This window comes from Callorhinus ursinus, unplaced genomic scaffold, assembly GCF_003265705.2.
Source record: "Callorhinus ursinus isolate GAN/ISIS: 27379988/994484 unplaced genomic scaffold, GSC_fseal_2.0 scaffold26, whole genome shotgun sequence".
NCBI lineage: Eukaryota > Metazoa > Chordata > Mammalia > Carnivora > Otariidae > Callorhinus > Callorhinus ursinus.
In genome coordinates this window covers 8573333-8600630 of record NW_027397088.1, presented here as the reverse complement: position 1 = coordinate 8600630, position 27298 = coordinate 8573333, and the positions used below count along the sequence as shown (strand labels likewise).

The window sequence follows — 27298 nt, the reverse complement described above, 5'->3', positions numbered from 1 at the left end:
ATGTGGGGTTCCCTCCCTCTCTGTACTCTCTTCCTTTAATTGTTATTTGCCTATTTCCCATATAATTAATTGCCAGGCTGTCCCACCACGTGCTGTGTTTATACGTTAAGTGCACTAAGTATGCAGTGGTGCTAATCTCTGCATCAGGCCCACCATTCCCACCTGACTGACCCCCAAATACTAAGCACAAGTCAAGGTCACTGGCTTGCTTTCTGTGTGCTACAGGATTGAACTAGCTGTTGCAATATTTCTTCCCTTGACCCTTCTAATCCTCCAGAAATCCCTCCATGGAAGTTCTTCATCACTGGTGGACAGCCCCAAGAGCATACTCTGTTGAAGTTCTTTTGTAAAAACAGTCTGGCCTCATTTCAAAAAACAAAAATATTACAGACATGGGTGGGGGGATAGTCTATGATTCCCTTGTATCCAAATGAGAAGAGATACATTCGAGACACACACACACATACACACACACGGATACACTGTATCACATATTTGTATATATTATATGCAAACACGCAGCTTTCCACTAACTTGAATTAGTATCATTTGTAAGCACCCTTACATGACTTCCATGTATGAATTTATTTTCACCACCCTCACCCATTATTCAAAGCAGGCACTGAGCAATGGTGGGGAATGTTTGATCCCCAATAAGGTATATATTCTCTGATCACAAAGGATGCTTAGTTAATACTGTTCATTGGCTTGCTCAGGAACAGGAAACTATTTGGAAAATCTTCATTTTAGTAACAAAAAATTGTCTTGCTGGCTGAACACTACCATTCAGAACACATCGCTCATCGTGCTCACGTGCTGGCCCTGAGCTCCAAAGCACCTTGCACAGACACCCTCGGGGTTCATGACGGCAGGGTGAGAAACGGGGGCCAGCCCCACCCACTGGGATTCCCTGAGCTTTCATACCTGTGCGGATGCTCCTGCAAGACTTGATAAATGCTGATAAGAAAAGTTTGGTTTTTAAAACTCCCCACAACACAGTCCTTGTAGATTCGGAACTCTGCAGCCGTCACCGCCTCACCCTCAGGAATCTGGGATAAGTTGAACTTGAACTCTTTGTGGTGCCGCTGGCCAGGGGAGAACTCCTTCTCGTACTCCACTATAAGATTAAACAAGAGAGAGTGACAACTATTGTTACTTGACTAAGTGCCACAGGCTCACCTCAAGAAAGCTGCCCCGATTTCATTCGTAAATGGATTACCGGTTGCCAATGGCTTAGGAGAGGGATGGGGGTGGGGGATGGCAAGGACCAACAGTGGCTGTGCTGTCAGATGGGCTAAGATTAAGATCGCTCATTTTACCCAAGGATTAAATGAAATTCTCAGATTTTTATTTGGTTTAAATACCTTACGTACTTGGTTGAAGTAAGTTGCATGAAAGCAAGTTACCTAAACTCTTGGCTTCAGTTTTCCTCACCTACAAAGGCAGGAATTAACAGGGCTTCTTCCCAAGGAAGTTGTGAGGATGAAGAAAACGATGAATAAGAACGTCCCTAGCGATCCTGGCCCTGGCCACCCCTTCCCGGCCCCCTTTCCTTCCTGCTGCCTGGCCCCCTCAGGTCTGGTCATCTTCCCCCATCTAGCAGTTGGCATGACCCAGGGTAGCCCTGAGGCGAGCTCTGGGAGGGGGCCTCAGGGTGGGAGGGGGGTGAGCAGCGCATTCGGCCTCAGCCTGAAAGATCCAAGGGTCTTCATATTTTGCCTGTTGTTCCGTAGAAAGTTTTGTGGAGGGGTTTGGGGTAAAGCTTCAGAAAAAATGCTGCTCTAACCCAGGTGCATTGCCCTCCCTTCTCCTGGAACAAAGGGAGGGCTGCTGGCCTCCAAGGCCAGGACCCCTCCACTCAGTCTGCATGCGGAATCCAAGTCTAAAGGATAGACAACGTGGAAGCGAATGACCAACAGTATACCTTGCTATTTTTTCTAATGCTTTTCTAAAAATTGGGAAAGAATGGAGTCTGAAATCTTTTTTTTTTTTTAAATGAAATCTTTCCCCTGCACCAAGACAAACTATGGAAAACTACAACCACTGATGATCATTTCTCAGAACCAGCTTCCAGTTGTCTATGTAAAGTCCTGTGTGAGACAAGTGGTATCAACCTCAGATGCTTAACTCATAAACGTTGCAAAAGAGAAAAAGGACTGCTCTGCTTCCCACCATAAATCCTTGACTCTTTTCTCCAGGGTTTGGAAACGTTTCTACCCTACTGTTCCTGCTAGTTTTTTTCTTAATGGCAACCGCAGTGAAATCTCATGAGCAAATTAATCCTTTATGGCAGAGTGTTCCCAGGGCTGTGGGTAGGGGGGAAAAAATCAAATTATTGGCCACCTCCAGCTGCCCATTTTCTCCCACATATGTTGTTCTCCATAATCACTAGAGAAAAGCTTTGGAGATTTAGCTTCTTTAAAAAAAAAAAAGCCAATAACTCTTTATAAGAACCTAAGGCCTCAGTGGTATTTACGGAAGCTAAGGAAAGCTAAGCCATCTATAGGTAGTTTAAAGAGTTTCTGAAACTGCCATGGGACTATACTAAATCTTTTAGATTCAAGTTATCTATTTTTGGCAGGAGGGTTGTTGTAAAAACAATAAGCTTTGGCTTGTGTAAGAGCTTGATATAAGTAAAAAAAAGAAATATATATATATATATATATATAAAAATTTTTAAAAATATCTAACCAGAAAGTAAACCATGGTTCAGTCCCAACAAGAGAACAGGTTTTCTAATTAGTGGCTAAGCATGAAAAGCAATCTTGTTGGTGAGTTCACCAAAGGACACCCATACATGAGGGTGTATTGCTTTTCCCTAAAACTGATCTGCCTTTTAAGTGTGATATGTTATCATCAGTGGTTAAAAAGTGAATCAAATCTGATTTCCCAAAGGAACTTTGTAAAAAACAACAACCAAAAAAAACCCCAACAAAACACAACAACAAAAAACAGTCACATAGCTTTTTTTATAGGGCCTTTTGGGTGCTTAAATTTTAAAAGCAATAAATAAAAGTATATTGTTAAGATACACTTGAAAGAATGCATAAGAATTCCTCAAAGAAGTCTTTCAATTGCTATTAATATAAACAACAACTAGAAAGAAGAAATCATAAATCATGGATGTGATACAAGATATAAGACAGTAACTTAAGACATTTTGGTCATAAGGAGTAAACAGAAATTTCAATAAGTCAGAAATGTGGTAGCTAGTTTGGAGAAGTGCATCATACCCAATATGTGCAACATCCCCACACCTCCCTGTATTCATACCATTGGGTGGTCCCTCCCTCCCCTGGGGTGGGCTCTGTGACCTTCTCTGCCCCAATAAAATGCAGCAACAGTAGTGCTGAGTGACTTCCAAGCTTTGAACTTCCTTCCACTTAGGTTTCTTGGAATGCTTATCTGGGGGAACGATGGTTACCATGTAAGAAGTCCAACTACTCTGAACCTCCATGCTGTGAGGAAGCCCAAGATAACCAGAAGTGAGGCCATATGGTACATGAAGAGACAGATGGAGGGAGAGAGGGAAGAGTCCAGTCAGCCTCCAACCACTTCAGCTGAGGCACCACACCTGTTATAAAGATGCCATCTTAGATGCCCAACGCAGTGCAGATGCCGGGGGACTCCAACCCCAGCCAGCATCTGACTGCAACTGCAGGAGAGACCTTGCATAAGAATCACCCAGTTGAACGTCGTCATTTCCTAAGACTGTGGGAGATGACAGCCCGTTGTTTTAAGCCACTGTGACTTGGAGTGATTTGTTACACAGTAAGAGGCAACTGACACAAGAAGAAAAGCGAGGACAGGAAAGGATGAGAGAAAGAGAAGGGGAAGTCTGACCTTGCTAGGAAGGGGAGAAACCGCAGACAATTCTTAAGGATTTTGAAATGCTGGGAGGCAGTATGTAGGACTGAGGAGGAGTCCTGGCAAATGCTCACAGACAAATGTGAAGAGATAAAGAATCTAAAAATGAGAAAATAGGAGCATAGTTCAAAGCCTTCACTTCACTACAATATGAATTAGAACACATTGCCTTATCTGAGCATTTTCCTACTTCCTACAACATTATCTTGAAGCACTCTGAATTTTCTTTTGCCTTTCCTTTATCTCTGAAGAGATTCAGGAATCTGATTGCCCTCCACCTTGTTTTAAGCTCTCTCACTCAAAAACTTCACTCCACTGTCTTCTGAACCTCTCTTTATGCCTCTTGGCTGGAAACTATACCATCTTCTTCCCTTTTCCCACGATACCTCAGCCACCAGGCATTGGAGTTAGCCTGGAACTCCTTTCTCCCCTTGTCTTTTGCCTCCAACTGAATTTACATAATGTATTTGCTGATGTCTCACAGGGACACAAGAAAGAAATGCAGTTAGGTCACTGCCTACATGGGCACTTGAAGACCTTGGTGGTAAAACTGTAATGTTTCCACTGAACTTTGCATCCCCTGCCTTCAAGCTCTAGGATTCTGGACTATTTAACTATCAGACAATTCAAAATATGAGAGGTACTGAAAGGGACCAGGCTGAGTTCTGAATTCAGCACTCAGGACCTATTTTGCAGCCCTTAGCATTTTAGCTTTTCACAGGTGGTGCCACACGAGGTATCCAATTAAGTAATAGCTATGAGTGTTGATGAAGTGTCATACTGCCAAACTGGTTCTGAATTCTAGCTCCCCTTTTTCTGACTTATGTGATGCTGAGCAGGACATTAGTCAAAGTTTCAATTATCAGTTAAATGGCAATAATCAAATTTCTGAGGATTAAGTGGGATAATCTCTACAAAATAGTCAATGGTAGAGTATTTACTCAAATGTTAGTTGTGATCATCATCAGGTGATATTTGAGAATCTAGCTCTACAGACTTAGAGTATGTCTCCACTGAGCAATTCAGATTTATTCAGGAGTCTTTAGATAAGGCCAATCAATGGTTCCTCTAAATTATCTAAGTTGAAGAGATGCATTCTGTGTAAAAGGTAGTAAGTAAAATCACTACATCGAGTGTCACCAGCCTTGGTATTTGGCTAATGAATACAGTTCTGTGTTCTCTGAGGCAATAATTCCTAGAATTTTTCATTTCAAGGACCAGCGAAAATATTTTTCAATGGTAATGACCTTATACAAGGTCATCTACTTTTTCTGTTTGCCATTTGTAAAGACAATAAAACAGACAACAAACTGCATCCTTTTAACTCTATGATCATTTCTGAAGTTTCTCTTAACAACAAAGAGAGAAGATATAATTGAAGAACACATACAATCCTTGAAATTGAATAAATTTAGCTTTATAAAACTCGCTCTATTCTCTCTTTCTGTCTTAGACTATACCAGCTTAAATTTCAGACCAGCTCTGGGCCTTTGACCAACAAGTAAGAACCACAGCCCTAATGAATAAAAGTTACTAGTTGAGGATTAAAAATGTAAGTTATGTCATACTAAAGATACAAAAGGTTATACATATGCAATTTATGGAGGTAATGAGGCATCATAATAAGGAACTAAGGAAACCAGCACCCAACTTAAAAACCAGAACATTGACCAAGACTATGGTGCCATCCCCCACTCCTGCCCAAGAAGTATCAAGAATCATGAATAATGTCTAGCATTTTCTTGCCTTTTAAAAACTAACAGTTTTACTACATATGCACATATCACCAAATCAGAGTGTTTTCCTTTTTTCCCCTTAAAGTCTTTCAGAGACAGAGTGGAAATTTTATAGGCACACATGGCACATACAGGCACAGTCACAGCTAAGAACAAAGGCAGCCCAAGCTGATGGCCATACTGCCTGTCAGCTGGTGGGGACCTGCAGTGCCATGGGTGGGCATGGCTGCTCTGTAGGCAATGAGTGACTAGTAATTCTTCTTCAGCTCTACTTCATATAAATCCATTACAAACACGGACACTTTCTCAATAAGCAGTGGCAAGGATGTGGAGAAAGTAGAACCCTTGTGCATTGATGGTGGGAACATGAAATGGTGCAGCTACTGTAGAAAACAGTTTGGCAATTCCTCAAGCACAGAATCACCACATGATCCAGTAATCCCACTTTTAAGTATACATGGATATCTGAAACAACTGAAAACAGGGACTTGAACAGATACTTGTACACCCATATTCCTAGCAGCATTCCTAGTAGCCAAAAAGTAGAAGCCACCCACGTGTCCATTGATGGATGAATGGATAAACAATGTGGTAGATGTACACAATGGAATATTAGCTTTAAAAAGGAAGGAAATTCTGACACAGACTACAACATGGATAAACCTTGAAGACATTATGCAAAGTGAAATAAGCCACTCAGAAAAAGGCAAATATTATATGCACTTATATGCAGTAGCTAGAGGAGTCAAATTCATAGAGACAGAAAGTAGAGCGTGGTTTCCAGGGACTAGGGTGGGAGGGCTGGGTAGTTTGTGTTCAATGGAGAACAGAGTTTCAGCTTGGGAAGATGAAAACGTTCTGGAGATGGACAGAGGTGATGGTTGCACAACAATGTGAATGCACTTAATGCTGCAGAACTGGTACACTTAAAAATGGCTAAAGTGGGAAATTTTATATTAGGCATATTTTACCACACAAAAACTAAAAACAGACATTTTCTTACACGATCACAATGCATGACCACACCTAAGTTAAAATGATTCATTGTTGTTCTCCAATACCTAATCCATAATCAAATTTCCTCAAATACCTCAAAAAACTGTCTTTCTGCTTTTGGTTTATTGGAATCAGGAGCCAAACAGAATCCACTCACTACACTTGGTTGTTCTGTCTCCTAAGTCTCTTCCAAACGAGCAAACCAGGAACAGAAAGAACTCCACTAATCTGATCAGGAGTCCATCTAACAAACCTACAGCTAACAACATTCTTAATAGTGGCACACTCGAACCATTTCCTTTAAAATCAGGAAGAAGGCAAAGAAGTTCATTTTCAGTCTTGGAGTCCAGTTCAGTGTTGCTAAGATTAAATAATAGTAAAGGAAGAACTCTATTCCAAATTGTTGAAACTAATAAGAAAATTTAGCGGACTGCTTCCTTGCCTGTCTCAGTGCGTTCGAGCTGCTATAACAAAAATACTAGAGACTGGGGGCTGAAACAACACTTATTTCTCACAGTTCTGGCGGCTAGAAGTCTGAGATGAGGGTGCCAGCATCGCTGGGTTCTTCCTGAGGGCCCACTTCCTGGCTAGCTCCTCATTTAGCCTCCCTTGGTACGTGCATGCAGAGAGAGATGGTGTGAGCTGCAGCCTCTTCCTCCTCCTGTAAGGACACTAATCCCATCACGGGGGCTCCACCCTCATCACCTCATCTAGACCTAATTACCTCCCAAGACCCTACCTCCTAATACCATCTCATTAGGGATTAGGGTTTTATCCATATGAATTTTAGGGGACACAGAGTCTATAACACTGACCTTAAAGGTCTCATTATTTGTTCCCTTACCTTTTGAATTTGTGGTTTGGAATTTTTGCATTTGTGTTCATAAGCAACACTGGTGATGATGGACTCACCTCATACAGTGTTGTTCAATTTCAAGTTATACTTGCTCTTGGAATAAGTTGGGGGAAATGATCTCTTCCTTCAAAGTCTGGCAAACTTATCTGTAAAATCATCTAATCCTGGTGTTTTCCTTTGGGGTAAATTTTTAATTACTCATTCATTTTCCTTTCAATGTAGAGAAATATTCAAGTTATCTACTTCTTTTTAAGTCGTTATGCATTTTCTAGAGGTTTGTCAATTGGGGCAGAATTTATCCAATTTATTGCCGTGAAATTTTTCAGAGTATTCTCTTATTATTTAATCTCTGCTCTAACTACAGCTTTTTCATTCTAATATTCTAATATTATTTGTGAATTCCCTTTTTCTTGATTTGTCTTACTGGAGGTCAAATTTTTTTCTCACTATTGCTTAATTTGATTGTAATATTGATATTTTTCTTTTGAAATGTTGAAAGCAAAGAACTTTTTATGACTTGTTACAAATAAGGAGACAGGGTCTGTAATACTGATATTTTAATATGTTTTCTGAATAGTGTCCTGCTAAGTCCGAACTATTTCAACTAAAGTTGTCTAGAGAAAAATAAAGATACAACCTGTTATAAGTGAAAATATAAAAAAGAAAAAAGAAAGAAGAGAGAGTGAGGGGGGAAAAGCACAGAACAATCTTCCTATTTAATATGTTTAGTCACATATTCATTACTTTTTCATTAACTGGACTCACTCAATGGTTAATTCAGCATGGCTTAGTTAAGGCAAAATTACATTCATTGACAATAAATTCTACATTTTCCAAATGTATCATGCCTCCACTTACATTCATACACCAAACTTGAAAAACTTGAAAGTCTTAAAAAAAAAAAAAAAAAAAAAAAACAAAAAAACAACAATAGCAACAAAAACCCCTGCCATTCCCTTGACTACTGTAAACAATTTTTTATGCTATGGCACAAGTTTATTTAATTTTAGGCAACAAGGACAGTTCTGGCTGGTCTTTCAAGGCTTTTAACAACAGTGGCTTTCTGATTTTTTTTAAAACATATACAAGGATATTTATTCATAGAGAAGCTTTGTTCGTAATAGCCAAAAATTAGAAAACACTAATTGTCCATCAACAGCAGACTCGACAAATTGTGGTATAGTCATACAATAGAATATTATACAACGACAAAGAACAAACCACTGCTATACGCTGCAAAATATAATCAATCTCGCTTTCTGATTTTTATGTTGCAAGCATTCAACCTGAAATAGTAATAGAGACACTAAGCTGGGCCCTCCAGCTCACTTGTTTAACACAATGAGCTAACTCACTTTACCCTCTGCGGTGCACCAATTATTTCCAAATATTCATTTCCTATTAATGTTTTATTAAAATCACAAATATCGAGAAGAATCTATTTTCCTGGATGCCATTTTTTTCCTAAACTGACTTTTTCTAAACTTTCATTTTTATTTTAAATAATGATAGACTCACAAGTAGTTGCAAAAATAGCAGAAAGAAATGAAAAAACAGTAGAGAGATCCCATGCAACATCTTCCATAACTGACTAACAATAACAAAACCAGGAAATGGATGTTGATATAATACCTTAACTAGACTACAAACCCTACTTTGAGTTCACCAATTTTTACATGCATTTTCTGGTGCATAAGTGTGTGTATAATAATAATTCTGTGACATTTTATCACATGTATAGATTCCTATAACCATCACCACAACCCGGACACAGAACTATTCTGTCCCTGCAAAGGAAATCCTTTGAGCTACCCTTTTAATTCAAATGACTTTTTAAGACTAGACCCAGCACATGTATTAGAAAGAGCTGTAGGACCAACATGAAGCACCTACAGATCATTGTTAGTAGTAAGGGTTAATCAAGTCACTTTCTATTTTTAAAAACATTTTAAAACCACTTTCATACAGAAATACAGATGTTACCATCACTCTAGGTTAGGAAGATGCTCAGTAGCCACAACTATATACATGTCTTACAGTGGAAAAAGTTGCAGACTTCAGCTAACATAGGAGAATACACTCAAGCACTTAAGTCAATAAACACGTGTCATGAGGCAAGACTTAAACTGAATAATTGCAGCCTTGACAGAGTTCCATTAATATCAAATAACCACATTGTTGCCCACTTACAAGGACCACTATAAAGAAGCAATCAGACATTTAGTAAAAATCAATGTATACAACATGTATTTTTTTCACTATCAAGAAAAATTTAACATCTTTAACAATAAATGGGACAGCATAAAAAGAATGGTCTCCCATACCTCTGATTTTTTAAAAAATTCATTTAAAATTTTTAAATAAAAAGAAAAAAGAAAAAAAAACAGTTCACCCATTTCTCCCACCCTCCACCCCTACCTCTTGCAACCACCAATCTGTTCACGGTATCTATGAGCTTGGGTTTTTTCGTTTTGCTTTAGATTCCATATAGAAGAGAGATCATATGGTATTTGTCTTTCTCCAACTTATTTCACATTGAGCCCTACCCATGTTGTCACAAATGGCAAGATTTCATTCCTTCTTATGGTTTGGTAATATTGCATATATATATAACAATTTCTTTATCCACTGATGGACATTTAGGTTGTTTCCATGCTTTGGTTCTTGTAAATGATGCTGCAATGAACATGGGGGTGTGTATACATTTCTTCCATTTAGTGTTGTCATTTTCTTTGGATACCTAGAAGTGGAATTGCCGGATCATAGGTTCTATTTTTAATTTTCTGAGGAGCCTCCATATGGTACTCCACAGTGGCCACACCAATTTACATTCCCACCAACAGTGCACAAGGGTTACCTTTTCTCCACATACTCATCATCACTTGTTATTTCTTGTCTTTTTGATACCAGTCATTCTAAAAGGTGTGAGGTAGTATCTCATTGTGATTCTGATTTGCATTTCCCTGATGATTAGTAATGTTGAACATCTTTTCATGTGCCCGTTGGCGCTCTGTCCTGCTGTTTGGAAAACATGTCTATTCAGATCTTCTGCCCATTTTTTAATCAGATTTTTTTTTTTTTGCTATTGAATTGTATGAGATCTTTGTATATTTTGGATATTAGCTCCTTACCAGGTATATGATTTGCAAATATGCTCCCATTCAATAGGTTGCCTTTTCATTCTGTTGATGGTTTCCTTTGTTATGCACAAAGTTTTTTTTTTTTTTTGCAATTATCTTTTGTTTACTTTCTTAGTAACCAACTGTCTTTCCCCAGGATACATCTGTTTTCTGCACAATTGAAACAGGTGAGTTAATTGGGGAAAGTGATAGGAATCCTCTTCTTGACATCTTTCAAATCTTTGATGCTGGTGTTATACTCTGCAACCCCCCTTCCTCCCAAGAATTACTTTTTTATTTATTTTTTTAAATAATTTTTTATTGTTATGTTAATCACCATACATTACATCATTAGTTTTTGATGTAGTGTTCCATGATTCATTGTTTGTGCATAACACCCAGTGCTCCACGCAGAACGTGCCCTCTTTAATACCCATCACCAGGCTAACACATCCCCCCACCCCCCTCCCCTCTAGAACACTCAGTTTGTTTTTCAGAGTCCATCGTCTCTCATGGTTCGTCTCCCCCTCCGACTTACTCCCCTTCATTCTTCCCCTCCTGCTATCTTCTTTTCTTTTTCTTAACATATATTGCATTATTTGTTTCAGAAGTACAGATCCGTGATTCATCAGTCTTGTACAATTCACAGTGCTCACCATAGCACACACCCTCCCCAATGTCTATCACCCAGCCACCCCATCCCTCCCACCCCCCCACCACTCCAGCAAACATCAGTTGGTTTCCTGAGATAAAGAATTCCTCATATCAGTGAGGTCATATGATACATGTCTTTCTCTGATTGACTTATTTCACTCAGCATAACACTGTCCAGTTCCATCCACGTCATTGCAAATGGTAAGATCTCATTCCTTTTGATGACTGCATAATATTCCATTGTGTATATATACCACATCTTCTTTACCCATTCATCTGTTGATGGACATCTTGGCTCTTTCCACAGTTTGCCTATTGTGGACATTGCTGCTATAAACATTGGGGTGCATGTACCCCTTCAGATCCCTACATTTGTATCTTTGTGGTAAATGCCCAGTAGTGCAATTGCTGGATCGTATGATAGCTCTATTTTCAACTTTTTGAGGAACCTCCATACTGTTTTCCAGAGTGGTTGCACCAGCTTGCATTCCCACCAACAGTGTAGGAGGGTTCCCCTTTCTCCACATCCCCGCCAACATCTGTCGTTTCCTGACTTGTTAATTTTAGCCATTCTGACGGGTGTGATGTGGTATCTCATTGAGGTTTTGATTTGGATTTCCCTGATGCCGAGCGATGTTGAGCACTTTTTCATGTGTCTGTTGGCCATTTGGATGTCTTCTTTGGAAAAATGTCTGTTCATGCCTTCTTCCCATTTCTTGATTGGATTATTTGTTCTTTGGGTGTTGAGTTGGATAAGTTCTTTATAGATTTTGGATACTAGCCCTTTCTCTGATATGTCATTTGCAAATATCTTCTCCCATTCTGTCGGTTGTCTTTTGGTTTTGTGGACTGTTTCTTTTGCTGTGCAAAAGCTTTTTATCTTGATGAAATCCCAAGAGTTCATTTTTGCCCTGGCTCCCCTTGCCTTTGGCAATGTTTCTAGGAAGAAGTTGCTGCGGCTGACGTCGAAGAGGTTGCTGCCTGTGTTCTCCTTTAGGATTTGGATGGACTCCTGTCTCACGTTTAGGTCTTTCAACCATTTGGAGTCTATTTTTGTGTGTGGTGTAAGGAAATGGTCCAGTTTCATTCTTCTGCATGTGGCTGTCCAATTTTCCCAACGCCATTTGTTGAAGAGACTGTCTTTTTTCCACTGGACATTCTTTCCTGCTTTGTCAAAGATGAGTTGACCATAGAGTTGAGGGTCCATTTCTGGGCTCTCTATTCTGTTCCATTGATCTATGTGTCTGTTTTTGTGCCAGTACCATACTGTCTTGTTGATGACAGCTTTGTAATAGAGCTGGAAGTCCGGAATTGTGATGCCGCCAGCTTTGCTTTTCTTTTTCAATATTCCTCTGGCTATTAGGGGTCTCTTCTGGTTCCATACAAATTTTAGGATTATTTGTTCCATTTCTTTGAAAAAAGTGGTTGGTATTTTGATGGGGATTGCATTGAATGTGTAGATTGCTCTAGGTAGCATTGACCTCTTCACAATATTTGTTCTTCCAATCCATGAGCATGGAATGTTTTTCCATTTCTTTGTGTCTTCTTCAATTTCTTTCATGAGTATTTTATAGTTTTCTGAGTACAGATCCTTTGCCTCTTTGGTTAGATTTATTCCTAGGTATCTTATGGTTTTGGGTGCAATTGTAAATGGGATCGACTCCTTGATTTGTCTCTCTTCTGTCTTGTTGGTGTATTGGAATGCCACTGATTTCTGTGCATTGATTTTATATCCTGCTCCTTGACTGAATTCCTGTATGAGTTCTAGCAGTTTTGGGGTGGAGTCTTTTGGGTTTTCCACATAAAGTATCATATCATCTGCAGAGTGAGAGTTTGACTTCCCCTTTGCCGATTTGGATGCCTTTGATTTCTTTTTGTTTTCTGATTGCTGTGGCTAGAACTTCTAATACTATGTTGAATAGCAGTGGTGAGAGTGGACATCCCTGCCACGTTCCTGACCTTAGGGGAAAAGCTCTCAGCTTTTCCCCATTGAGAATGATATTCGCTGTAGGTTTCTCGTAGATGGCTTTTATGATATTGAGGTATGTACCCTCTATCCCTATACTCTGAAGAGTTTTGATCAAGAAAGGATGCTGTCCTTTGTCAAATGCTTTTTCTGCATCTATTGAGAGGATCATATGATTCTTGTTCTTTCTTTTGTTAATGTATTGTATCACATTGATTGATTTGCGGATGTTGAACCAGCCTTGCAGCCCAGGGATAAATTCCACTTGGTCATGGTGAATAATCCTTTTAATGTACTGTTGGATCCTATTGGCTAGTATTTTGGTGAGAATTTTTGCATCCATGTTCATCAAGGATATTGGTCTGTAATTCTCCTTTTTGATGGGGTCTTTGGTTTGGGGATCAAGGTAATGGTGGCCTCATAAAATGAGTTTGGAAGGTGTCCCTTCCATTTCTATTTTTTGGAACAGTTTCAGCAGAATAGGTATTAATTCTTCTTTAAATGTCTGATAGAATTCCCCTGGGAAGCCATCTGGCCCTGGGCTTTTGTTTCTTGGGAGATTTTTGATGACTGCTTCAATTTCCTTAGTGGTTATAGGTCTGTTCAGGTTTTCTATTTCTTCCTGGTTCAATTTTGGTAGTTGATACATCTCTAGGAATGCACCCATTTCTTCCAGGTTATCTAATTTGCTGTCATAGAGTTGCTCATAATATGTTCTTATAATTGTTTGTGTTTCTTTGGTGTTGGTTGTGATCTCTCCTCTTTCATTCATGATTTTGTTGATTTGGGTCATTTCTCTTTTCTTTTTGATCAGTCTGGCCAGTGGTTTATCAATCTTGTTAATTCTTTCAAAGAACCAGCTCCTAGTTTCGTTGATCTGTTCTACTGTTCTTTTGGTTTCTAGTTCATTGATTTCTGCTCTGATCTTTCTTATTTCTCTTCTCCTGCTGGGTTTAGGCTTTCTTTGCTGTTCTTTCTCCAGCTCCTTTAGGTGTAGGGTAAGGTTGTGTATTTGAGACCTTTCTTGTTTATTGAGAAAGGCTTGTATTGCTATATACTTTCCTCTCAGGACTGCCTTTGCCGTATCCCAAAGATTTTGAACAGTTGTGTTTTCGTTTTCATTGTTTTCCATGAATTTTTTTAATTCTTCTTTAATTTCCTGGTTGACCCATTCATTCTTTAGTAGGATGCTCTTTAGCCTGCATGTATTTGAGTTCTTTCTGACTTTCCTCTTGTGATTGAGTTCTCGTTTCAAAGCATTGTGGTCTGAAAATATGCAGGGAATGATCCCAATCTTGGTACCGGTTGAGACCTGATTTGTGACCTAGGATGTGATCAATTCTGGAGAATGTTCCATGGGCACTAGAGAAGAATGTGTATTCTGTTGCTTTGGGATGGAATGTTCTGAATATGTCTGTGAAGTCCATTTGGTCCAGTGTGTCATTTAAAGTCTTTATTTCCTTGTTGATCTTTTGCTTAGATGATCTGTCCATTTCAGTCAGAGGGATGTTAAATTCCCCCACTATTATTGTATTGTTGTCAATGTGTTTCTTTGCTTTTGTTATTAATTGCCTTATATAATTGGCTGCTCCCACGTTAGGGGCATAGATATTTACAATTGTTAGATCTTCTTGTTGGATAGACCCTTTAAGTGGGATATAGTGTCCTTCCTCATCTCTTATTACAGTCTTTGTTTTAAAATCTAATTTGTCTGATATAAGGATTGCCACCCCAGCTTTCTTTTGGTGTCCATTAGCATGGTAAATGGTTTTCCACCCCCTCACTTTCAATCTGGGGGTGTCTTTGGGTCTAAAATGGGTCTCTTGCAGACAGCATATTGATGGATCTTGTTTTTTAATCCAATCTGATAGCCTGTGTTTTTTGATTGGGGTATTTAGCCCATTTACATTCAGAGTAACTATTGAAAGGTATGAATTTAGTGCCATTGTATTGCCTGTAAGGTGACTGTTACTGTATATTGTCTGTGTTCCTTTCTGATATATGCTGCTTTTAGGCTGTCTTTTTGCTTAGAGGACCTCTTTCAATATTTCTTGTAGGGCTGGTTTCGTGTTTGCAAATTCCTTTAGTTTTTGTTTGTCCTGGAAGCTTTTTATCTCTCCTTCTATTTTCAATGATAGCCTAGCTGGATATAGTATTCTTGGCTGCATATTTTTCTCATTTGGTGCTCTGAAGATATCATGCCAGTCCTTTCTGGCCTGCCAGGTCTCTGTGGATAGGTCTGTTGCCAATCTAATATTTCTACCATTGTAGGTTACATATCTCTTCTCCCGAGCTGCTTTTAGGATTTTCTCTTTGTCTCTGAGACTCATAAGTTTTACTATTAAATATCGGGGTGTTGACCTATTTTTATTGATTTTGAGAGGGGTTCTCTGTGCCTCCTGGATTTTGATGCCTGTTTCCTTCCCCACATTAGGGAAGTTCTCTGCTATTAATTGCTCCAATATACCTTCTGCCCCTCTCTCTCTTTCTTCTTCTTCCAGGATCCCAATTATTCTAATGTTGTTTCTTCTTATCGTATCGCTTCTCTCTCAAATTCTGCCCTCGTATTCCTGTAGTTGTTTATCTCTCTTTTTCTCAGCCTCTTTATTTTCCATCACTTGGTCTTCTATATCACTGATTCTCTCTTCTGCCTCATTTATCCTCGCAGTTAGTGCCCCCATTTTTGATTGCACCTCATTAATAGCCTTTTTGATTTCGACTTGGTTAGATTTTAGTTCTTTTATTTCTCCAGAAAGGGTTTCTCTAATAACTTCCACATTTTTTCAAGCCCAGCTAGTATCTTTAAAGTCATGATTCTGAACTCTAGGTCCGACATCGTACCAATGTCAGTATTGAGTAGGTCCCTGGCAGACGGTACTACCTCTTGTTCTTTTTGCTGAGGTGATTTTTTTCATCTTGTCATTTTGTCCAGTGGAGAATAGATGAATGAGAGAACAGAATGCTAACAGGTTTACAACGTCTCCACAAATATAGGCTATACAAATCAGAAAAGACCTGAAACCAGGGGACAAGAAAGGGAAAGAAAGAAGAGAGAAAAAAAAGGAAAAAGAAAAAGATAAAAACAAACAAAAACAGAACAAAACAAAAAAAACAGAATATGATCAGGCTAGTGCATAGATCAGTGCCACACACTAGCTTTTGGGCATATTTTGGTCTGTTAGAAGAAAGTGCCTCCTAAAATTTTAAAGGAAGAAAGACATATATGTACAAAATAAGGGTTGATACAATGAAGGGATGGAAGATGACTGTAAAGATGAAAATTATAAAAGATTTTATAAAAGGAATTGATAAGAAGTTGTTTCTAAAAAGAAAGAAGAAGATTTAAAAAGAAAAAGAAAAAAGAAAAAAAAGGGGGAGAGAATGTGATCAGGCAGGAGACTAGAACAAAGCCATACACTAGTGATTTAGGGTATATTTTGATCTGTTAGAAGAAATTGTATCTCAAAATTTTAAAGAGAGAATTTATATATATATGCCAAAAATAAGGGTAACTACTATGAAGGGATAAAAATATGACTCTAAAAATGAAAAATAAAAAATGTTTTTTTTAAAAAAGGGATTGATAAGATGGTGTTTGAAAAAGGGAAAAAGAAAAATTAAAAAAAACAGTTAAAAATAATTAACTTTGAAAAACTAATGAATTATGGTAAAAAAGCCATGAATTCTATGTGCAGTATTCCCCTAGCGCTGGAGTTCTCCCGTTCTCCTTGATCGGTAAACTTGGTCTTGGCTTGCTGGCTGTTCATGCTGACCTTCTGGGGGAGAGGCCTGTTGCCGTGGTTCCCAAATGTCTTTGCCGGAGACGGAATTGCGCCGCCCTTGTGAGTCCGGGCTAAGCAAGCTGCTCCAGCCTGCTCCCAGGTTTTGTTCCCTGCAAGCTCTCGGTACAGCTTTGGAGGACCAGGGTGAAAATGGTGGCCTCCCAATCTCTGCCTGGAGGAGCTGAGAACTCGGGGCCCCGCTCCTCAGTGCGCCCCCAGAGAAAAGCAGTCACTCCCGTGTCCCTGGTCTCTGGCCGCACTCCATGCTCACCCGGCCTGTGACCGAGCGTTTCTATCTCTGGCACCGACCCCGTGTGGAGTCTCCAAACCCAGCAGATCCCTGCGATGCGCTCCCGCGCTGCTCCTCCCAGGGGAGGGAGGGGAGTCTCCCCAAATCTGCCACTTGTTGGGTCCCTGCTGGAGGAGCAGTGGCCCGACTGGGCGGCGGATCACAGTTTATGGCCACCCCATGCTGAGAGCCCACTCCTCGGCTCCGTCTCTGCAGCCGGCTTCCCCGCTCCGATACCTGGGAGCTCTGCTGCACTCAGCACCCCCAGTCTTTCTGTGACCCCGAGGGTCCTGAGACCACACTGTCCCGCGAAGGTTCCACCTCCTGCTTAGCCACTGGAGCAACGTCCCTCCGTGGAGCCGACTTCTAAAAGTTCCGATTTTGTGCTCCGCGGCTCTATCACTTGCCAGAAGCGGCCGACGGAGGCCCCCTCCCCCACCGTCTATCCTCCCAAATATCGCCTTGGATTCACTTCTCCGCACGTCCTACCTTCCAGAAAGTGGTCGCTTTTCTGTTCAGACTGTTGTTACTCTTCTTATCTTCGATCTCCTGTTGAGTTCGTAGGTGTTCAGAATGGTTTGATCCCTATTCAGCTGAATTCCTGAGACCATATGAAATCCAGGTTTCCTACTCCTCTGCCATCTTGCTCCGCCCCCGCTATGCACAAAGTTTTTAGTTTGATTTAGTCCCACTTGTTTATTTTTGCTTTTCTTGTTTTTGCTTTTGGTGTCAAGATTCTAAAAATCATTGCCAAGTCCTATGTCAAGGAGCTTATTGCCTAGGTTTTCCTCTAGGAGTTTTATGGTTTCAGGTCTCACATTTAAGTCTTTAATCCATTTTGAGTTAATTTTTGTGTACAATGTAAGACAGTGGCCCAGTTTTACCATTTATTGAAGAGACTATCCTTTCCCCATTGCATATTCTTGGCTCTTTTGTCATAAATTGACTTTATCTGTGTGAGTCTATTCCTGGGCTCTCTATTCTGTTCCACTGATACATATATCTGTTTTTATGGCAATATCATACTGTTTTTATTACTATAGTTTTGTAATGTACTTTGAAAATCAGCAAGTGTGATATCACTATGTTCTTATTTCTCAGATTGTTTTGGCTATTTGGGTCTTTTGTAGTTTCATATAAATTTTAGGATTATTTGTTCTATTTCTGTGAAAAGTACCACTGGAATTTTCCTAAGGATTGTACTGAATCTTTATATTGCTTTGAATAGTATGGATATTTAAAAAAATTTTCCAATCCATGAGCATGGAATATCTTTCCATTTGCTTCTTCTTCAATTTCTTTCATTAATATCTGATTATTTTCAGGTCTCTGAACTCCTTGATTAAATTTATTCCTATTTTTTATACTTTATTCTTGTCACCAAATTTTAATTTTTGCCAAAATTAATGTGGCTTTTTTCTTAGTATAGTTGACACACAATGTTTTATTAGTTTCAGGTATATAACACAGGAAATCATTCATGGCAATAGTGATTTATGTGTTATGCCATTATTTTTTTTAAAGATTTTATTTGTTTATTTGACAGAGAGAGAGAGATAGCGAGAGCAGGAACACAAGCAGGGGGAGTGGGAGAGGGAGAAGCAGGCCTCCCGCGGAGCAGGGAGCCCGATGCGGGGCTCGATCCCAGGACCCTGGGATCATGACCTGAGCCGAAGGCAGACGCTTAACGACTGAGCCACCCAGGCACCCCTATTTTATTCTTTTTAATGTAATTGTAAATGGGATTGTTTTCTCTGTCTGGTAATTCATTAGTGTTAAGAAATGCAACAGATTTCTGTGTATCAATTTTGTATCCTGCAACTATACTAAATTTGTTTATTCTAACGGTTTTTGATAAAGTCTTTAGGGTTTGTTTGTTTTTTTAAATATATATAACATCGTATCTTCTGCCAGTAGTGGATGTGTCTTTTTTCTCACCTAATTGCTCTGGCTAGGATGTCCAATACTATGTAGAATAAAAGTGGCAAGAGTGGACATTCTTGTCTTATTCCTGATCTTAGAGAAAAAGCTTTCAGCTTTTCACCACCGAGTATGGTGTTACCTGTGGGCTTGTCATATATGGCCTTTATTATGTTGAGGTACATTCCCTCTATACCTGCTTTGTTGAAAATTTTTATCATAAATAGTTTCTGGATTTTGCAAATGCTTTTTCTGCATCTATTGAGATGATATGATTTTTTAAAGATTTGAGAGAAGAGAGAGCACAAATATGAGTGGGGGAGGGGCAGAAGGAGAGGGAGAGAGAGAATCTTAAGTAGGCTCCATGCCCAGCACGGAGCCCGACATGGGGCTTGATCTCAAGATCCTGAGATCATGGCCTGAGCTTAAATTAAGAGCCAGCTGCTTACCTGACTGAGCCACCCAGATGCCCTAGATGATCATATGATTTTTATCCTTTCTTAATCACATTGACAGATTTGCAGATATTGAATCATCCTTGCATACCTGGAATAAATCTCATCTGATCATGATGTAGGATTTTTTTTTTTTTTTTTGCACCTCTTACCCCCTTCACCTCTTTTTTCCAGCCTTCAACCCCCTCCTGTCCCCTCTGGCAAATACCACTTTGTTCTCTGTATTTTTTGTTTCTGTTTTTGTTTGTTCATTTGCTTTTTAGATGTGAAATCATATAGTATTTATCTTTCTCTGGCTTGTTTTACTTGGCATAATACCCTCTGGGTTTATCCACCTTGTCGCAAATGGCAAGATCTCATTCTTTTTTATGGCCAATATTCTGTTGTGTGTATGTATATGTGTGTGTGTGTGTATTTATATGTGTGTATATATGTATATATATCTATATAGTATCAATGTCTGTCAATAGACACCTAGGTTGTTTCCCTATCTTTACTATTATAAATAATGCTGCAATAAACATAGAGGTGCATCTCTTTTCAAGTTAGCTTTTTTATTTTCTTTGGGTAAATACCTCATAGTGGAATTACTAGATCATAGGGTATTTCTATTTTTAATTTTTGAGGACCCTCCATATTGTTTTCTACAGTGGTCATACCAATTTACATTGGTGTATGATCTTTTTAATGTGTTGTTGAATTCAGTTTGCTAATATTCTGTTGAGGATTTTTACATCTGTGTTCTTCAGGGATATTTCTGGAGATTCATACTTCCAATTTCAACTGCAGAGCACTAATGGGAAGAATGTCTTCACTGTGATTGAGAAAAGAAATTTATGTCTGTAATTCATTATATCAGACTAATCTTTTTTTTAGATGACCTGGCTTCTCTGGTTGCTTTTGTAATGTCATTGTCCTTGGTATGCTGCAGCTTCACTATAACATGCCCAGCTGTATGTTTCTTTTTATTTATTCCACTCAGATTACATTGCACTTCATGTATCTGTGGATTCCTATCTTCCATTAGTTCTGGAAAATTCTTAGGCTTTAGCTCATTGATTAGGGCTCTCCGCCATTCTCTTTAGTGTCTTCTTCAAGAGTGATAATTAGATGTGTACCAGAATTTCATCCTAATTTCCACTGCTCTTAACTGTTTTTTGTTTTGTTTTGTTTTGTTTTGAAGTCATTGACCTCCTTGTCTCTTGGCAGGAAAATTTCTTTAGATTTATCTACAAATTCACCAATTCTCTTCATCCATGTTTACTGTATAGTTTAAGCCATCTATTAGTTTTTCATTTTAAGAGTTTTAAAATTTTCTACTCATTCCATCTGTCATCATTGTTGCTATGTGGTCTTTTTCAATCATCAATTGTTCCGTATCACCATTATGCATTGTACTATTCTTTATTCTTTATGTATTTCCTAGATAGCGATCTTAAAATTTCTCACTTGGTGTCTGTTTTCTGTGAAATCCTTGGCGAACTTAAATCTGCATTGCTGTCCCATCCCTCTGATGACTTCCGTTTTGGTGGTTTATCTCCTTGCGTGTTTGCAGATTTTTAGGTAATTTTTTATTGAAATTCATCCTCAATGTTTCAATTGTTTGCTTTTCTCCAAAAAAAGAAAAACATATACATTTGCTTTTATGAAGAGCATTATTGACCTGGACCCAGTTATCTCCCCTTTGGGGGTTTAATGTGGGAATCCCCGGGACAGTTCTCCCACCTCGGCCTAGACCCTGAGCTGGTCTCACGATCTGTGGGAGTGTTGGTATTTGCATTCACAGGAACCCAGCTTTTATGTTTGTTTGCTCAAAGTAACACACTCAGGGGAGTCCTCCAAGATGTCCCTGAGTCCCTGACATCCATGCTGTAGACTTATTTGCTTTTGTTTATCCTGGATCTAGTCATATTTTAGCAGGAGGGCCTTACAAATTATCAGTCTGCAATATTTCCAGAATTTGAAGTCTTAATTTTATCTGTTTTGTTTAGAAGACAACATTTGGGACACATTACTCTCAACTCCTAAAGATGTTATAAAACACGCCTAATGTTTGAAGAGTTTACAAGCATTTTCATACATATTAGCTCATCTGTTTCTCAGGATAGTCCCAGAAGGTAGGCAGAGCAAATATTATCACCATCAGAGCAATACGAATCTGAGGCCAACGGCAGTTAAGGGGCTGCCCTATGGTACTCACTTTTATGATGTCAATTATTCCTTTATGCTAATGCCTCCCACATTTCCATCTCCAGCTCATTGCTCTCCCTTAAAGAATGTGTTTATCTTACTACCTGGTACACTTCATCCAGATGCCCCTTATGCATGTGAAGCCAACATGCACAAAATGAAACATCTTCTCCCCCACCAATGTGCCCCTGTAGCTTTACCGCTGTCCACCGTCACTCCGAACTGGCCAATTAATCACCAACTCTGTTTGAGTTAACCTTCTGGAACTGTACTGTCCAATATAGTAGCCACGTGCATTAGCCACATGCTGCTATTTCAATGTAAATGAATTAAAATTTAAGATTCAGTTCCACAGTCACACTAGCCACACGTAAAGGGTTCAATGCCCACATGTGGCTGGTGGACATTGTATTGGCAAATACATCGTAGAATGTTTCCATCATCGCAGAAAGCTCTATTGGATGGCACTGTGCTGGAGGTTTCTCTAACCCACCTGTCCTGCCCCCTCCGTGACCACTGTCCTTGTTCGGAGCCGTCCTGCTGCCTCAGACTGTGCCCCTTGCCCACCCTCTCTCCACGCTGCAGCTAGTACTACAGTCCTAGACCCAGACTTGTAAACTACGTGCTTAGATGCTTCAGTCTATTCCCCTGACATCCCAGCCTCGCTCTTGACCTTTTCTTGCCTCAAACTTCACTCTTGGGAGATATTAAACTGCTCTATTTTTCTGAACACTTTCCCCGGGACCTCATGCCTCTCCTTTACTTATACAACCTCCTTGTCCCTTCAAAGACTTTCTCCTTCCTCACCTCCAGGATACAGACTTTTATAGGCCCCAAATTTTGAAGATGCTTTGATGCTTCTATGGAATTCTAAATAAAAACACTTCATTAAAGCCATACCTACCATTAAAGTCCTTGATTCTCCCATAATTTTGAGTGTTTTGGTGAAAAACATCAAACTGAAACTCTTTTTAAAGTATGTCTCATGGAACACTACATCAAAAACTAACGAAGTACTGTGGGCGGATGGGTTAGCCTGGTGATGGGTATTAAAAAGGGCACGTTCTGCGTGGAGCACTGAATGTTACGCATAAACAATGAATCATGGAACACTACATCAAAAACTAATGATGTAATGTATGGTGATTAACATAACAATAAAAAATTTAAAGGGAAAAAAACTCACGAAGTACTGTATGGTGACTAATAGAACATAATAAAAAAATAATAAAATATGGCAATATGGAAAAAATAAAAAATAAAATCCTAAAATGTGATTAAAAAAAATAAAGTATATGTCTCCATTCAATGCTAAATGTTCCTCTTTTGTAAAACTCTCACCATTACTTGCCATACTTAATGGGTAATGCAGCAAAATTTTAAATCTTACCTCAAGATTGAATTCCAGGAAGCCTTCCTTAACTGCCTTCCTCTACCCTCTGTATCCCTGGTTGGTTTGGGAACCTCCACTCTAGATTTCTATAATGTCCCACACAAATTTTCAGCATTTGCCCCACCTTATATTAAATCATTGTTCATGTGTCTACCTCTCCCGCTGGACCGCAAGCCCCTCAAAAATAGGGTCCATGTCATGTTCACTTTAATACCTCCAATAGAGGAGAGAGTTCAAGAATGTTTGTTGAATGAATGCATACATAAGCCAGGACTGAAGTCTGCTCCATGCTCTTTCCTAGGCACCACAGTATCCCCACTGGGCAAAAAGAGCCAGAACAGAACTCAGGCTTTGGACTCCAGCCCCAGCGATCTTTCTTCAAGACCCAAGGGCATTCTCCAGAACACAAACAGCTAAACTAAGGGACCGACTCAACACATCTGTGCGGGTTTGTTTTTTGAAGGAGCAGCACTATAAGCCCGGAATACCAATTAGCATATTGCTTTGCACTCTGAGTTCAGGACGCAAACTCCAAGCATGTGAAATTTTAAAAAGCTAAAGAAAGAAATTAATCTGCTCAAATTACTTCAATTATACTCAAGCCATATCACAAGGTCATCATGCACAAGAAAGACGGAATGAATTTTAAAAATCATATCCTCAATTCAGAGAAACAGACCTCTGATACACACACACATTCCCTTTCATTGTTTTTTTAAAAATTGAAGTGAAATTTACATAACATGAAGCTAATCGTTTTAATGTGAACAATTCGGGGGCATTTAATACATTCACAAGGTTGTGCAATCACCACCTCTGTCTGGTTCTAAAACATTCTAATCATCCCAAAAGCAAGCCCCCTCCCCATTAAGCAGCAACTCCCCATTCTAGCCCCTGGCAACACCAACCTATGTTCTATCTCTATGGATTTTGCGTGGTATGGATATTTCATATGAATGGAATGATACAATCCTTTGTGACTGGTTTTTCTCACTTAGCATAACGTTTTCAAGGTTCATCAACAGTGTTACCATGTATCAGGACTTCATTCCTTTTTATGGCTATATAATATTCCTTTGTATGCACACATAGTTTGTTTATCCATTTGTACACTGATGGACACTTGGGCTGATTCTACCTTTCGGCAATTGTGAATAGTGCCTCTGTGAACGTGTGTGCACAGGTATTTGAGTGCCTGCTGTCAATTCTATTATGTTTCTCTTTTGCTTTTCCTCTTCAGTTTTCCTTCTCAGCCACTAATTCCCTAGAATGAATGCTGGATGGGTTGATCATTATCCATCAGAGTGAAATCATAGCCTGTCCCAAACACAAGGGTGGTTAGCTAGGCATTCTCCTCCCCAGGGCCAAGCTATGCAGGACATCTGGGAAGAGGCCGAGGAATGAATGGGTGTCTAGTAAACATGCCCAGCACAGGCTGAGGCACACAGTGGGTTCACGGTAAGTGTTTGCTGAGTCTGAATATAAACAAGGTTACTCCAGAAGAGTTACGGAAGAGATGAGAAGGAGGGGACTAGATGTTGGAGACCAACAGTTAAAAAGAAGAAAAGGATAGATCAGAGGTCAACATGGCGGAAGGGGTGACAAGAGAGACTTAGGATTGCGCTGGGGAGAAAGTGTCTTGTCAGAAGGAAACCCTGAGAATGTTGAAAAAGAGCCTAACAAATGGCTCGCTTACTTTCTTGAAAGCTGGAGTCTAGTATCCAGGAAGGAATGCCTCAGCCTTGAGGTGAGGTCAAGATGCATCACGTTACCTGCTTCAGCTCTTGAAGTAGCTACACAGTGGCCACAAAATCTGGAAACAAAGGTAATATTGTATCATGTATTAGGATGTGATATTAATACTTCATTTATGATGGATTTGCCTGTGCTTATGGATTTGGTGACCACCCTCTATGTGGGGGGTAGGAACGAATCTAATCCAGTCCATGAGGGGGCATGAGAGGCCTGCGCCGAAATGCTCCGTAACCGCCCAGTGGGGTTAGAAAGGGCTACATGATGCATTCCTTTTATCAAGATCACTACCATCAGGACTTTTCTTCATCTTCAACCCTTATTCATTCAAGCCCATAAATTGTACGGTTTCCATCAAAATTCTGCAGAGAAAGAGTGTGTGCAAATGAGCAAATGAAAAATCCACAAAATGAAAAATCTGTCCTCAAATGATTGAGAATTGAGCTACGTTAGGCAACGGTTTCTCTCATTGGGTGGCAGCTTACATAAACACAAAACCCTGCCTTTCTCCACGGTGGACTTTTGACCATGACAATGGAGCTATTTGGTTTAATGAAACGTTCAAGTTCTAAAAGTTAAAAGTAACTGACAGGCCAATTCCTTGCTTTGGTTCCCAGGGTTACCAGGGTTTCATATTCCTATCAAGTTACACTGCATCAGATGACCTGTTAGTATTCAAGGCACAGCGTCGAGCGTGCCAGCACGGGGACGTGGGGAGAGTCCTTTCTCATGATCCCTCCCGACCTCTCCTCCCCGTGATTGGTCCAGGGTGGCCTGACCCAGGGAATTTGGGGCCAGCACGCATCCCTACTTAGAGGCATCTTCACGGACCTCCCTCTTCACCTTAACACCCAAACCTACAGAAGAAGAAAATGCAGGCATGTTACTGCTGATGGCTAGAACTCCCCTCAAACGTGTGGCCCACAGGGCAGGGAATTTGGTTCTGTTCCCTTATGTGTCCTGGGTGCATACAGCAATGCCTTGCCCAAGGCAGGTGGCCAGTACATATGTGATGACTGAGTGAACGACTCATCTGGAGCCAGTGGAACCACACTTCTCAATCACTGGGCGGGCTGGCCTGGGACAGACCCTTGACTCTTTCCTGGTCAAACGAGGACCAGCGGTTCCAAACTCAGATGTGACCATGGCTGCCAGGCTATGTGGGGGACGTGAGCTCATCACGCCCAGGGGTTCTAAACAAGAGAATGGAAAAATACCACCATGGGGTACCAGACCGCCTCTGTAGTACAGCCGTGTGATGTGAACACACAAACAAGGAAAAGAGCCATTCCTTTCCTTTAATAGACAAAACTTGGATCCCCACATCCTTGCAAAAACACAACAAATGCACATCCAACATCCAACAAAAAACACAACAAACGGTTCTCTCAGAACCGTTCTGAGAGAAAATCTTTCCTTTTCTGGGACAATAAGCCCTCCTGGTTCCTTCTGAGCGACCACTGTGCTGGTCCGTCTAGCCCTGTTTGGTGCTAAGTGTTTGTAGGCGAAGCTTCCTAAGTGAAAAAACAACCACCAAAAGAAGCTCGACAAGATTCAACGCTTGAATGTATGGTTTGAAAACAAAACAAAACAAAACAACCAACAAAACAACAAAACAAAACAGCCAACACCTACAAGAGGCTTTAAAAGCATGGGAAAAGCGGTTAGAAATGCCTATGGCTCCCACCTTCCCGTTCCTAAAAATATCATGTAACTTCTCAGTTAACCAAATAATCCTTACCCCCAACAACATTTCTGCCTCAGTTTTACTTCTAAGACTAAAATCAAGCCCAATCCGCGAGGTACTTCCAGGTGCTTTTCCTCCCCAGTGAGGACAACAATGGATGATATGAAATCAGAAAGACAGGACGATGCTGGGAAACACTCAAATGTGACAGATGTGTGATATGCTCTTATTTGTGTTTTTCATTTGGTTCTGATTTACTAGTTAACAAATTGAGCAAGAAAAACATATTTGGGTTGGGTTGGAAACGTCTGCTTTCACAGCTCAGCATCTCCACTTCCTGGAGCCTTCAGTGAAATAATCATCTGGATTTGTTACTCTGTGATAATTCCCATGTCTAACGTGGCCTTGTCATGTCACTGCAGGATTGAGTTTAGGAAAAACCAAGCTGTAGAAGAACATTCTTATCCAAGCATATATCTGAGGGAAGGAAGGGGGCGGGGGGGGCAGGGGAGGCAAAAGGAACAACAAAGTAACCAGCCAAAGGTTTCTCAGTTACTCGCTCTCCCCTTCTAATTCAAAACATTATACTTTATTATTGGTGCAGCACCAGAGAGCACATTCTTTGCTCCGGTGATT

General features: G+C 40.0%; 1 protein-coding gene across 1 annotated transcript in view; it reads right to left on the bottom strand.

The window, feature by feature from the left end:
• BMP6 (bone morphogenetic protein 6) overlaps positions 1-27298 on the bottom strand; it is a 160246-nt gene that overhangs the window by 28544 nt on the left and 104404 nt on the right. The window contains exon 2 of the mRNA XM_073877558.1: positions 925-1117. Coding sequence (XP_073733659.1) covers positions 925-1117 — 193 coding nt within the window. The remainder of the gene's footprint in view (positions 1-924; positions 1118-27298) is intronic.